The sequence below is a fragment of the Schistocerca nitens genome, chromosome 1 (genome assembly GCF_023898315.1).
Source record: "Schistocerca nitens isolate TAMUIC-IGC-003100 chromosome 1, iqSchNite1.1, whole genome shotgun sequence".
NCBI classification, from domain to species: Eukaryota; Metazoa; Arthropoda; class Insecta; order Orthoptera; family Acrididae; genus Schistocerca; species Schistocerca nitens.
The window spans coordinates 464579149-464592841 of record NC_064614.1 but is presented as its reverse complement, the minus strand read 5'-3'; the positions used below and the strand labels follow the sequence as shown (position 1 = coordinate 464592841).

At 46.0% G+C, this 13693-nt stretch overlaps 1 protein-coding gene across 1 annotated transcript in view; it reads right to left on the bottom strand.

Annotated features, from left to right (window-relative positions):
* The window catches only part of LOC126254096 (fibrillin-3-like), a 266318-nt gene that overhangs the window by 160434 nt on the left and 92191 nt on the right, over positions 1-13693 (bottom strand). The window contains exon 8 of the mRNA XM_049955286.1: positions 470-592. Within this exon, the coding sequence (XP_049811243.1) occupies positions 470-592 (123 nt within the window). The remainder of the gene's footprint in view (positions 1-469; positions 593-13693) is intronic.

Below are 13693 nucleotides of genomic sequence, written 5' to 3'. Positions count from 1 at the left end.
CGTCGATGATGAAGTGAAACTTCCTGGACAAGTGAGATCATACACAGGCCAATGTACAATTTCCATAATTTTTGTGATTGATAAAATACTAACATAACTGGCCATATTTTCGACAAAGAGTAAATTAATGAAAAAATCGAGCACGAAATATATTAAATGAAGTCTTACAGGATATATGAAACTTCCGTTTTTGTGGAACCCTTACAAAAGTATCAAACAAGTACAAATTTCTGTTTGTAATATTGAAAAAATTGACAAAGAAGGCCTCCCATAAAAAATGGAAAGTGATGGTTCCTATGGATTTATCGCGACTTTTCCAATTCTCCATCGGTTCTTTACCTTTTTAGTCATGAATAGCTGAGGGGGTGTCATGAATACGAAAAGATTAATTATCTGTACCACTGGAAAAGAGCAAAAAGCAGCACTTCACAGTGTTCGCATCAAACACTGTGCAGAGCGGCTGTCTTACCGAGGCAGTGCTTGCCGTCGGCGGCGAGTCGCAGACCCTCCTTGCAGGCGCAGCTGAAGGAGCCGGCAGTGTTCACGCACTGCTGCTCGCAGCCGCCATTGTCCGCGATGCATTCGTCCACGTCTGAAATGAAAAAAAAAAGTGTCGTAGTAGAACTACAAACACACGAAACTGTGTTTCAAGTAGTGAAAACAGACAGGCAATAAATATTTATCGTCAAATAAAGATGCGATCCATATCAAACGACATTTGCACTTCTTAACCAGTTCTAGGAGCATGATAGGGTACGGCCTTTTCCATTTTTCTCGTTGAATTCTGATACACCGACTACAGATGAAATGACAACTGTTTAACAATTGCTTTCAAAGAAGACAATTTCTACGTCGCTGCGGTCGGCAACGCTTATATAGGACAACAAGTGTGTGGCGCAGTTGTTAGATCGCTTACTGCTACTACAATGGCAGGTTATCAAGATTTAAGTGAGTTTCTACGTGGTGTTGTAGTCGGAGCACGAGCGAGGGGACACATCATCTCCGAGGAAGTGATGAAGTGGGGATTTTCCTGTACGACCATTTCACTAGTGTTCCGTGAATATCAGGAATACGGTAAACCAAAAATTCTCCGACGTCGGTCCGGCAGGAAAAAGATCGTGCAAGAACGGGACCAACGACGACTGAAGAGAATCGATCAACGTGACAGAAGTGCAACCCTTCCGCAAATTGCTGCAAATTGTTGGGCCCCCAATAAGTGTCATTGTGCGAACAATTCAACGAATAATCGTCGATATGGGCTTCTGGAGTCAAAGGCCCACTAGTGTACTCTTGTTGACGGCACGACGCAAAGCTTTACGCCTCGCTTTGGCCGTCAGCACGGGCATTAGACTCTTGATGATTGGAAACATGTTGCTTGGTCGGACGAGTCTCGTTTCAAATTGCATCGAGTGGATGGACGTTCACGGGTACGGAGGGCCCGCCCGGTTGGCCGTGTGGTCTAACGCACGGCTTTTCGGGCGGGAAGGAGCGCCGGTCCCCGGCGGATTTGTGTCAAGGTCCGGTGAGCCGGTCAGTCTGTGAATGGTTTTTAGGCGGTTTTCCATCTGCCTCGCCGAATGCGGGCTGGTTCCCCTTATTCCGCCTCAGCTACACTATGTCGGCGATTGCTGCGCGAACAAGTTCTCCACGTACGCGTACACCACCATTATTCTACCACGCAAACATAGGGGCTACACTCGTCTGGTGTGAGACGTTCCCTGGGGGGTCCACCGAGGGCCGAACTGCACAATAACCCTGGGTTCGTTGTGGGGCGGCGGAGGGGTGAAGTGGACTGCAGTAGTCGTCATGGGATTGCGGACCACTGCGGCTGCGGCGGGAACGGAGCCTCTCCGTTGTTTCTAGGTCCCCGGTTAACATGACAAAGCATAACATAACGGGTATGGAGACCATCTCATGAATCCATAGACCCTGCATGTTAGCAGGGCACTGTTGAAGCTAGTGGAGGCATGTGCAGTTCGAGTGATATGGGACCCCTGATACGTTTAGATACGACTGTGATAGGTAACACCTACATAAGCATCCATTCATGTCCACTGTGCATTTCGACGGACTTGGGCAATTCCAGCACGACAATGCAACACCCCAAACGTCCAGAATTGTAGAGTGGCTACAGGTACATTCTTCTGAGTTTAAATACTTCCGCTCGCCACCAGACTCCCCAGACCTGAACATTATTGAGCATATCTGGGATGCCTTGCAACGTGGTGTTCAGAAAAGATGTCCATTACGTCATATTCTTACGGATTTATGGACAGCCCTGCAAGATTCATGGTGTCAATTCCCTCCAGCACCATGTCACTACTTCAGACATTAGTCGAGTCCATGTCAAGTCGTGTTGCGGCTATTCTGCGTGCTCGCGGGGACATTTTCTTGGAATAGTCACGCGACATATGTAAATGCATATTAGTGACCCACTTTCGACCTAACTAATCAATTGCAATCGGAGAAATGAATTGATGTACGAGTGATTGTCACTTTCCGTAGTAATCTAAAACAGATTTGGTTAGAATACTGTTTGGAAATATGAGAATGTTTCGAAAGCAGGCTGGGCAATACGAGTATGGAGCTGGGCGCCGGAACATTCAGAGATCTCACTGAGGACTTGTTAGAATGCCAGCGAGGGGTGCTGGTCATTGCTAGGGCCGGGCTCCGCAAGCACCGTTGCGGCGCCATGCAGGTGGAATGCAGTAAGGACATCGTGTGGCGACCGCTTGCACAAATATTTGTATTAGGTGGCCAGAGGGGGAATTTGTTGCTAAAACCACTACTGTCAGACGAACATAGAAAGCTGACTTTTGTGACGGACGCTGGGCATGGTTATCTTGCAAGAGAAAAGAGAACCCCCAAGCTCAAAGATTGAAAACCATGGGATGCAACCGAATGCACATCTCTTACACAAAGGTTTGCTTAAGGACATATAATACATACGGACATTGGTTCATATAAACTTTGTCCAGAATGACAGACAACCACGACAGTACTGGAAGAAGTTCTGAGCAGCGGCTGATTGAGAGAGACAAAAGTAACGAGAAATATTTTTTTCTAGGCGAGAGTGGTAGAAAAGAAGTGGTTGATTAACCGTGTAAAACAGCCCAGAGAAAGGGACCTGCGCTCTGTAAGGAGCATTTTGAATGGAAGATTCAGAGCCAGACGGTAAAACTGAGTATTTACCGAGAAACACAGCGTACTGGGGTTTCCTTTTCAGACGCCCTAGCACAGTAATCACTTCTTCTTCTTCCCCTTGCTTGTTATTCAACTTCAGATCTTGTCATCTCACCTCTTGTTTTGGAGGAGTGCTTCCGGTCCGACATCTTCGCCAGCTTCAGCCACCAGATGATCTGATGCGCTTGGAGGACTTAGAACATTTTTGGGCCGTACAACGCTTAGCGCCAGAAGAGGGCCACTGACTGAGGTTGCAGTACTTCAGTTACCGAGAGCTACACTACAGTGAGACATAGCAGAAAATGCATGAGATGTAGGGAATTTCAACTCAATTTATAATTTCATACTCTCAGAGCCTGACTCTGGTGATTCGCTTCGTGAAGTCATGAAGTTTGCTTCTAAAATCCACAACAGGTGTGACATAGTTACTTCAATAATTGTATGTATTGCCTTTAACAGCTCTATGTATTTAGTTCAGTAGTTTTATTATATGCTAACGAGCCTGACGACAATCAATCAGTATTTGCACGATTTATTTTCAGTTTTTCCTTCATCGTCTTGTTAGAATCATAATATTAGCAATCGCATTTTGCCATTATTATATGTTATTAAGAAGTTGTCACAGGTTGCCATTATTGTGTATGAAGCATTAATTGACAACGAGAGAAACTGAATTCCATTATTTGTTAATTATCTAACTTGTGATACTCAAATAGATCAAAATAATTAGAATACGCGTATCAATTAACATTGTATCGACTCTCCCCAACAAGGAACATTACAAATATAACCGTACGTGAACTAACGAGTTGTCTATCCGAAACGTAAGCGCTGTCTGAGCCAGAGCTCAGTCAGGACGGGTAAATATGCTGCTCTCAAGTCTGGAGGCTGATACAGCAGATGGCATCACGCAGCTATAGGACGATACTGTTTTCTACAGTGAATGACTACAGTACATCATACAATTAAGCACGATCAGGGAAGGAATTATTTTTAGCTGCGCAACATAAAACTGGCAAAAATTATTAGTGTAAGAACATTAATGGTACCGACACTGCCTTAGAGACTCAATGCAACGAAACCAAATAATGTCACTTATACCGCATGTCAGACACATACACTTACGAACATACCTTACCTCATCGCTAATGGAGTCTCTCTTGCTCAAAAAGTGGTAAACATTAGTCGGCCACGTTATCCTCGTGTCGCTAAAGAAGAAGAGCGATTCCCGAGTTGGCCCGAATGAACACATAGACCGTGTTTCACATTCTGAAGGAACGATTAGGCATTAGAAAAACTGCATCACAATGGGTGCCGCATATTCTGAATTGGTTAGGATACGACGCTGTTCGTATCCACGTGGAACACTATGAACGCGAACGTGAGGCCATATCATTACGCCCTATGAGGCATGGTCCAAACTATACGAGCCAAACTTGAAACGCCAGTCATACGAAAGGCGTCATTGTGGGTCATCACAACATTCGAAAGTTCTTGAGGCCATATCATTACGCCCTATGAGGCATGGTCCAAACTATACGAGCCAAACTTGAAACGCCAGTCATATGAAAGGCGTCATTGTGGGTCATCACAACATTCGAAAGTTCTTGAGGCCATATCATTACGCCCTATGAGGCATGGTCCAAACTATACGAGCCAAACTTGAAACGCCAGTCATACGAAAGGCGTCATTGTGGGTCATCACAACATTCGAAAGTTCTTGAGGCCATATCATTACGCCCTATGAGGCATGGTCCAAACTATACGAGCCAAACTTGAAACGCCAGTCATACGAAAGGCGTCATTGTGGGTCATCACAACATTCGAAAGTTCTTGAGGCCATATCATTACGCCCTATGAGGCATGGTCCAAACTATACGAGCCAAACTTGATACGCCAGTCATACGAAAGGTGTCATTGTGGGTCATCACAACATTCGAAAGTTCTTGAGGCCATATCATTACGCCCTATGAGGCATGGTCCAAACTATACGAGCCAAACTTGAAACGCCAGTCATACGAAAGGCGTCATTGTGGGTCATCACAACATTCGAAAGTTCGTGAGGCCATATCATTACGCCCTATGAGGCATGGTCCAAACTATACGAGCCAAACTTGAAACGCCAGTCATACGAAAGGCGTCATTGTGTGTCATCACAACATTCGAAAGTTCGTCAGAATCCTAGTGATGTGAAAGTTATGGTGATTCTCGTGTTCGATTGTGATTGCTGCTATCCTAACGCACGCCGTTCTTCAACACTGTCATTGAGCTTTGTGCAGTTTTTGGACACAACCCGAGGAAAGGTTTCAGAAAGAAGCGGAAACACTTTCTGCAGAAACTTCCTGGCAGATTAAAACTGTGTGCCGGACCGAGATTCGAATTCTGGACCTTCGCCTTTCGCGGGCAAATGCTCTACCAACTGAGCCACCCAAGCAGGACTGACGACCCGTCCTCACAGCTTTAATTCTGCCAGTACCTCGCCTCCTACTGTGAAGTTTGGAAGGTAGGAGACGAGGTACTGGCAGAATTAAAGCTGTGAGGACGGGGCGTGAGTCGTGCTTGGGTGGCTCAGTTGGTTGGACACTTGCCCGTGAAAGGCAAAGATCCCGAGTTCGAGTCTCTGTCCGGCACACAGTTTTAATCTGCCGTGAAGCTTCATATCAGCGCATACTCGGCTGCAGAGTGAAACTCTCATTCTGCTTTCTATAGAAACCACCCGCCATTTTGCAGGACAATGCTCGGGCACATACAGTGCCAGCTGTGACAGGTTAGTTCCCATCATTGTGACTGAGAGTTGTTGCAACACTCGCCAAAGATTCTCCATTCGAGCTATCAACACAATTGGCGCTGTTAACGGCATCCTGAGACTTCTAAATCGCTGCCATCGTGCTACACAAAACGCTCGTTACATTTAAGTACAGTACAACTTTGAAACATACAGCAGTTGCAAATAAATAGTTGTCACTCTGAAAGTGCCAACACCCATACGAGGATAGACTGAAGAAGGCATCGTTGTCGGAGTAACTACTGCTCTTGCAGACCAAGGAGGTCTTAAAATTCGTTCAACATGCAGAGGTCAAACTCAGTAAAGGTCGATGTCGGGGAATGAAGACTCTTACGCCATATTTTGGTGTTCTGTTAAGTCTGTACATTGTGCTGCCCTCTGCAGCGGATATATTTCAACTGTAACTGCAAAATGGACGTGTGAGAATAAAGGTGTGTGTGAGCAGAAGTTTTACTGTGTCCTTGATTTCACTGGTGTGTAGCAACATTTTGGTGCGGAAACCCGGGAGAACATGAAGAGATAGAGTGCTACTACACATTAAAGAGGACTCGACGCCGGCGGAGAAGGTTTTGAGCGACTTCAATCTCTAAATCCGGTCACGTCACGCCACGTTCAGCTCACACAGATAAGTTGCGGCATTGCTCTGAAACTGTAGCAAAGGGCACTGCGGGGCGATTGATTTGTATGTGATGTTACTTGGTGCATGTTTGTTGGTGGCAGAGCAATAGAGGGCAGTTGGCGTATTATTTGCAAAGCACAAAGGGGACTTGCTAAAGTATTGGTAGACTGCAGCGCCATCTGTTAGCAACAGCGACCAATACTAAAGGTCGCGGAAGTTGAAAACTGCACGGTCGCGTCATCTGTTGAGAACTACAAACACCACTAGGGGGCTGCTAACGATTCACACTCCAGGACAGCGCCATCCCTTAGTGATAGCATCCAACTGACGGGGTGTCTTGTCCTTGAACGCACTCTCGCGACAGAACGCAAAAACACCAACTCAACATGGCAGAAGAAGTAGCTACGAACTTGGGGAGGCTGCGCCGGAAGCGGACGACCTTGCGATCGAATGCGACGCGTTTCGTCAGCCAAATAAACGCCTTCGATGGTTCTACAGCTGCAGAAGAAGTAGAACACTTCCAGGAACGTCTACAGGAAACATTAGAAGAGTTGACCTGACTCAACGATACAATACAGGACTTGCTGGATGACTCTGAATACGAAGCCGACACGGAAGCTTGTGAGGGATATACTGATAAATGCAAACGCGCCCTCCGAAAGGCGAAAGGCCTTCTAGGAGGAGCGCACTCAGGAGACAGAAACGCGGCGTCATCGGCTCAACAACACGCCTGTATGGACATAAAATTGCCTACTATCAAACTGCACCCATTTTCAGGGGACATAGAAGCTTGGCCTCGATTTTGGGAGCAATTCACAGCTTCCATAGACGAGAATCCGATGGTGTCAACAATGAACAAGCATGTATTCCTCCGTGGTTACCTTGATGGGGAACCTAAAGACTTGGTCGATGGCATTGCTGTTATAGCTGATAGATATGAGCAGACTAAGCAAATTTTGAAATCCAAATATGAGGATAAGAACAGAATTATCCAAAGTCACCTGGATTTCTTGGAGAATCTTAACACTTCGACTTCAGGCAGTCCAGAGGCTCTCAATTCCACCTACACTGAGTGCCATAAGCGCATCCAAGCACTACGAGCACTAGGAGAAAATGTGGACTCTTATGGGAGAGTGCTTGCACCCAAACTTCTTCGAGCCTTTCCTGAAGAAATTTGCAAAAATTGGCTTGTTCATGCCCGAAGGCAAAAGATTGAAGAAGGGAACATCACCCACCTTATGGAGTTCTTAAATGAAGAGGTGGAAGGAGCTATCAACACACGCAAAATTCGTGGAGATATTGTACCACACGAAAATTACGTACCAACTACATCTGCCTTCCATGTAAAGGTTAAAACGAAGAGGGACAAGAAGAAACAACAGAATTCAGAGCCCTTCTGTGTGTATTGCGGCGAAAGAGGGCACTGGGGCCAAGACTGCCAAAACATTGCAAGCTTGCAGGCAAGAATCGACGCCCTCAAGACAATGAACCGTTGCTTTCTATGCCTGAGACGTGGCCACAACAGAAATCAGTGTTTCAAACGGGGAAAGGCGTCCTGTGCGAAATGTAAGGGGGAGCATCACATTTCTATCTGTAGTAGCCATACCACAACAGTAAATAAAATTGAAACTATGACTTCTAACTTCAAAAATGGGCTCTGAGCACTATGGGACTCAACTGCTGAGGTCATTAGTCCCCTAGAACTTAGAACTAGTTAAACCTAACTAACCTAAGGACATCACAAACATCCATGCCCGAGGCAGGATTCGAACCTGCGACCGTAGCGGTCTTGCGGTTCCAGACTGCAGCGCCTTTAACCGCACGGCCACATCGGCCGGCTTCTAACTTCACATACCTGCAGACTGCTCGTGTGAGTATCACAGGACCCACTGGTAAGAGCAAACAGACACGTGCCATCCTGGACACAGGGAGTCAATCGAGTTTCATTCACCATTCACTGATCGAATCTCTCCAACTAAGTGTCATTGGAAGCACTACTCTCGAGATAACTACTTTCGAATCCAGTTACAGTTCATCACTCTCAAGGAAGAAGGTGCAGTTTAATATGATGGGGTGCTCCACTAATTCCCACATATCAGTAACAGCCTTTGAAAGCACAAATAATTTTTCACAGCAACCAACAGTGCCACAAGATGTAGGAGATATGGCCTTGAGGGGTGGTACACCACTCGCAGATCCTAAAGGAGACACTGAAGATCTACCTATTGAGATCCTGATTGGAGCTGATTATTACTGGAGAATCGTGACTTTGGAACAACCAATCAAGGTATCACCATCATTGGTTCTTCTCCCAACAATCTTTGGATATGTTCTCAGTGGAAACAGATGTAGCACCACCGTCAACAGAGCAACTGTCAACGTTATTCAGGGCAGCTGCAGTGATATATCTGATGAGTCAAGTGCGCCGATTTTGGGACCTGGAGACAATCGGGATAACAGAACATCAAGAGCGAGCATTAAAACCCATGGACGACCCTATTTATCAGGAATTCCGAGAATCATACTGTGTGGAATATGGCCGCAGAGTTGTATCTCTGCCTCGAAAGAAGGATATGCCTCTCTCCTGCAACCGCACAACTACTGAAGCGCGTCTTCGCTCCTTACAAAACAAGCTGCGAGGGAATGGAGATCTGAAGGTCATTTACCACGAGACCATGTCGAAATATATTGAGAAGAACCAGGTAGAGATAGCACCTGAGGACCGTACTGCTGGAAACACGTTCTACCTGCCACACCACATTGTGAAGAAATGCATCAGTGGAAGTGTGAAGTACAGAATAGTCTTCGATGCATCCTCACATCAGCCAGAGTCTCTATCGCTGAATGATGCCCTCGAAAAGGGACCAAATTTACTTCCGGATATTCTAGAGCATACTGACGTACAGCTCTACTGTGCTCACCATGGAATCACTTGGAAATTCATACCACCAAGTGCGGCTTGGTGGGGAGGCTGGTGGGAATGCATGATAGGCTCAGTCAAGCGCTGCCTGAGGAAAGTTCTTGGTCGCTCCCAGGTGAATGTAGAGAGCTTAAACACCACCTTGATCAGCATAGAAGCCGCAATAAACTCACGACCCATCACTCAAGGAGAGAGCGACACTGCATTGACGCCAGCCCACTTTCTAAATGGTGGGAAATTAGTAACAATTCCATGTGGGCCAGAGCCAGCAACTAGAAAGGACCTTGCCAAGGAGTTCCGACTCAGACAAAAGGTCAATGACGACATCTGGCGCAGGTGGAAGACAGAATACCTCCTGCTGCTAAGACAATATCATGAGGTGAAGGGATACCCTTCGCAGAGGAAACCGAGAATTGGAGAGGTTGTTCTGCTCCAAGAAGACAGCAAACCACGGCACTTGTGGAAGAGGGCTGTGGTAGAAGAAGTGCGGCATGGCAGAGACAGTAAAATACGGTGCATCATCCTCCGCCAGCCAGATGGTATGAAGATCTGTCGACCGGTCCAGCTGGTCATCCCCCTCGAGATGGACCAGGGTGGGGAGGATGTCGGGGAATGAAGACTCCCACGCCATCTGTTGGTGTTCTGTTAAGTCTGTACATTGTGCTGCCCTCTGCAGCGGATATATTTCAACTGTAACTGTAAAATGGACGTGTGAGAATAAAGGTGTGTGTGAGCAGAAGTTTTACTGTGTCCTTGATTTCACTAGTGTGTAGCAACAGTCGAACTGATTAAGGATTCGCCAACGTTTCAATATTCTTACAAAACCGTTGACTGACAGGGAATAACGTCGGTCTGGGAAGCCCCCGTTATTCGTTCAGCCGACCCAGTTCCATACTAGAGTTGCATTTCCCTACTGAACGTCTACGTGCGGAACAAAGTCCTCAAATGAGTCGCAGTCCAGCGTAACGAAAGATTCTCAAGATTTACTGATAATGAGAAAGAGGATGAACATGACGCCCTGCCCAAAACATACTGAACTCTGAGATCCAGGTATTGCTGACAGCAGAGACGCGTCCTCGCATGATCTGTATGGGGCACTGTAAGCTCTAGGGAGGTTTCCTTACCCCTGATGGCTCAACTACAGTTTTCAAATAACGGGCTTTGGTCGGAGTGGTACACAAGGCCTGCACTGACGAGAAACACGACGGATCAACCGAGATGACGTTCCTGCACGCAGCTAGCCTGTTACGCTATAGCATCAGTGGCGAGATTTAAGCGATTCTGACATACAGGCAAAAGGGTAAAAGAGCCGTATGTTCTTACACTACAAGGAACGTAACAGCAGGATTTCCGTATTATAACGTCGTGTTCTGAATGACGCAGTGTAATATCTCCATCGAGCACATTAAAACACAATATGAATTGCAATTCATGCTGCATAATCACTGGGCACGTACGAGAGGCCTACAGTCCAAACAAACCCGCAGCGGCCTAGAGAGTCGGACATCTTTGGCAGCTGGTAGATTGCTGTGGCAAGAAAAGACGCCGCAACGGGTTCTTTGTGCGGGCTACCGCCTTGCGCCTCAATAGCCGGCAGAGAGGAGCGCGCGCTAAGACAGAAAGTTCATTAAGGGAAGAATGGCGCTCCCTGGCTCGCATATACCAACCGGTGAGCCAGCAAGGAGCGCGCCATTGTCTCTTAAGGCTGTGGGTACCTCCCTGACTCTGTCGGCAATTTGAGTTATTAGGAAACACTTTCAGCAAACCCATCACTGATCGGTGATGAGGTAGCGTAGTGTGATGCGGCACATACGAGAAGCCTACCGTCTCAACAACTCCGCATCGGCATAGAGAATCGAATACCTTTGACAGCTCGTAGATCGCTGTGGCGAGAGAAGACGCCACAACGGGTTCTTTACAGCACTAATGTTCCATTACTGGTTCTGTACAGCGAAACACTTTAAAATTTTTTGTAGTGTAGACCACTGCCCGATAGTAGCAGTTTTAATAGGAAATGAGGTTGCCCAGAAGGTCTCCCTGGTTCCCAACAGTAAAATAATAGTACATAACAGAAAACTGTAAACAGTTCAAATGGTTCTGAGCACTATGGGACTTAACATCTAAGGTCATCAGTCCCCTAGAACTTAGAACTACTTAAACCTAACTAACCTAAGGACATCACATACATCCATGCCCGAGGCAGGATTCGAACCTGCGACCGTAGCGGTCGCGCGGTTCCAGACTGTAGCGCCTAGAACCGCTCGGCCGCTGCGGCCGTCTCTAAACAGTTATGTCGAATGATTCTCATGAATCTTAAATGAAGCGAAGTATAAACTCATATATAATTCGCCAATATCAAAGTAATGGGCCAGTTATGTACCTTTTCAGGTCTGAAGGTCGTTTAGGAGAAAAATGGGAAACAAGGTAATGAAAATCTAAAAAAAAAAAAAAAAAAATAACAGACATAACAGATGTGAAGGACATGAAAGATATAGAAAATCGTAAGTTAATATAGCACAGAGATACAGGTCTAATGTAAATAGATAACTAAATGCAAAGTGCTATAGACAGGGGAAGTCAAATTGATTCCATATTTTTAGATTTCCAGAAGGCTTTCGACACCGTTCCTCACAAGCGTCTTCTGACCAAACTGCGTGCCTACGGGGTATCGCCTCAGTTGTGTGACTGGATTCGTGATTTCCTGTCAGAAAGGTCACAGTTCGTAGTAATAGACGGAAAGTCATCGAGTAAAACAGAAGTAATATCCGGCGTTCCCCAAGGAAGTGTTATAGCCCCCCTATTGTTCCTGATCTATATTAACGACATAGGAGATAATGTGAGTAGCCGTCTTAGATAGTTTGCAGATGATGCTGTCATTTACCGTCTTAAATCATCAGATGATTAAAACAACTTGCAAAATGATTTAGATAAGATACCTGTATGGTGCGAAAACTGGCAATTCACCCTGAATACAGAAAAGTGTGAATTTATTCACATGAGTACTAAAAGAAATCAGCTAAATTTAGATTACACTATAAGTCACACAAATCTGAGGGCTGTAAATATAACTAAATACTTAGGGGTTACAATTACAAATAACGTAAACGGGAACGACCGCACTGATAATATTGTGGGTAGAGCAAACCAAAGACTGCGATTCATTGCCAGAACACTTTTAGAAGGTGCAACAGATGTACCAAAGAGACTGCTTACACTACGCTTGTACGCCTATTCTGGAGTATTGCTGTGCGGTGTGGGATCCACATCAGGTGGGACTGACAGATGACATCGAAATAGTACAAAGAAGGACAGCTCGTTTTGTATTATCGCGAAATAGGGGAGATAGTGTCACAGAAATGATACGTGAATTGGAGTATCAATCATTAAAACAAAGGCGTTTTTCGTTGCGACGTCATCTTCTCATGAAATTTCAGTCACCAGTTTTCTCCTCCGATTGTGGAAACATCAGGTCTCGCACAGAAAAATTTGAGTGCTCGTTTTTTCCCGCGTGTCGTTCGAGAGTGGAACGGTCGAGACACAGCATGAAGGTGGTTCATTGAACCCTCTGCCAGGCACTTTATTGTGAATAGCAGAGTAATCACGTAGATGTAGATGTAGATGGGAGCACCATACTTCGCGGTCCAGTCCCAATAATGCGACCAGCCCCTATGTTCGACGTCAATGTGGAATAGCGAATGTGGTAGCACTAGTAGTAGAGTGTGTATAAAGCATGTTGTGACGGGGGGCGGGGACGGCGCTTTAAACAGTGCATTCGTTGTCGTAATACGATACGGAAACACAGCGATTTATCTGACGTCCAAAAGAACTTGATCATTGGCTTTCGGGCCAGCAGATGCAGCATTTCCTAAACGGATAAGTTGGTAAGTGAGGGATGAGGATGGCTTTTGTTGAGCAATGACCACCCAGATGAACTAAGCGGCTACCAACAGTGTCTTCTCAACGACCATTCAGCCTAACGTTCCTGCGTACAGACCTCGGCAACAGGCGCCTGGTTCGTGCACCCATGCTGACTGTTGTTCATTGGAGACGAAGGCTGGAATTTTCACTCCAGTACCTCAACTGGACGTCCACTGATTGCGACATCTGGCCTTTCTAGGTATATCCGTTGGCGTGTACGACGTGAAACATCTAAAAGCAAACACCCTGGAAAATCGTCGGAACAGTC